At 36.5% G+C, this 962-nt stretch overlaps 1 protein-coding gene across 1 annotated transcript in view; it reads right to left on the bottom strand.

Annotated features, from left to right (window-relative positions):
• The window catches only part of dpy30 (dpy-30 histone methyltransferase complex regulatory subunit), a 7,296-nt gene extending 6,659 nt beyond the window's left edge, over window positions 1–637 (bottom strand). Inside the window, exon 1 of the mRNA XM_034077228.1 lies at window positions 586–637. Within this exon, the coding sequence (XP_033933119.1) occupies window positions 586–595 (10 nt within the window). The 5' untranslated portion in view covers window positions 596–637. The remainder of the gene's footprint in view (window positions 1–585) is intronic.
• Window positions 638–962: the final 325 nt, after the last annotated feature.

Here is a 962-nt window from a genome sequence, read left to right as displayed (position 1 = left end):
TTAAAAGTCTCGGAGTTAGCCTTTATTATTATTATTATTCAGCAGTTTTGTGTAAAGGCATACATTTAGTGAGAGACTCAGACTCCCAGAATGCCTTGCAGTATACAGTATGAACCTCATATGTCAGCTTCTCTTCTGATGTATTTGTATTATACTTCTTGTTCAATAAAGACTTAATCATTCAAATGACCGTGACATGTCCAGCCGGTCTTTATTCTGCAGACACTTCATCCTGAGATAATACCGACAGGTGTCTGCTATAACAGTAAACTAAGAACACTATTAAAGCTACTTCATATTTTAAAATATGATACCCAACGGCCAGACACGTGACATGTCTGTTTGTTATTACCGTGTGTGTTTGTAACGGAAAGTTCTTCTGCTTTTTAACCAGCGGTAAATTAGCTTAGCATCGCATTAGCTCTCCGTGACTTCTTAATAAAACCTCATTAAACAAGTGAACAAGAACCCTGTGATTCGGCCTGAGCCTCTGACACGGGACATCTAACCGGGAAACGGGCAGAAAAGAAACACACATCCAACAGAAACTCTGAAACACTCCATCAATGGAAACAAAAAACTCACCGTCCGACATGTTTGTTGTGGATCTGAACGTAAGTGACGTGGTGACGTTGTTCTGTTCAACGGTACGTAAGTGACGTCGTTTCTGTCTAATGATTACGTAAAAAAGATAGAAGCACGGAACCATTGTGGGATATTATTTTTAAATCATCAATATAATAAAACAAACCAAATATTTTGCACGTTCTTTTTTTGTGTAAATGTGTTTTTTGTTTTCTAACTTTTTGTTTAAATGAGTTATATTTGTTTTGTTTCCGGTTTGTCTACTTCAAAATAAAAGCACGGAACCACGATTCATAAATGTTTTCAAATGTCAATCAATCAATCAATCAATGTTTATTAGTACACCATTGCACTTTATATGCTGCTGCTAATTGGCC

Source organism: Pseudochaenichthys georgianus, unplaced genomic scaffold (genome assembly GCF_902827115.2).
Source record: "Pseudochaenichthys georgianus unplaced genomic scaffold, fPseGeo1.2 scaffold_1414_arrow_ctg1, whole genome shotgun sequence".
NCBI lineage: Eukaryota > Metazoa > Chordata > Actinopteri > Perciformes > Channichthyidae > Pseudochaenichthys > Pseudochaenichthys georgianus.
Note: the sequence above shows the minus strand (reverse complement) of the source record. Positions and strands in the feature narration are given on the sequence as shown.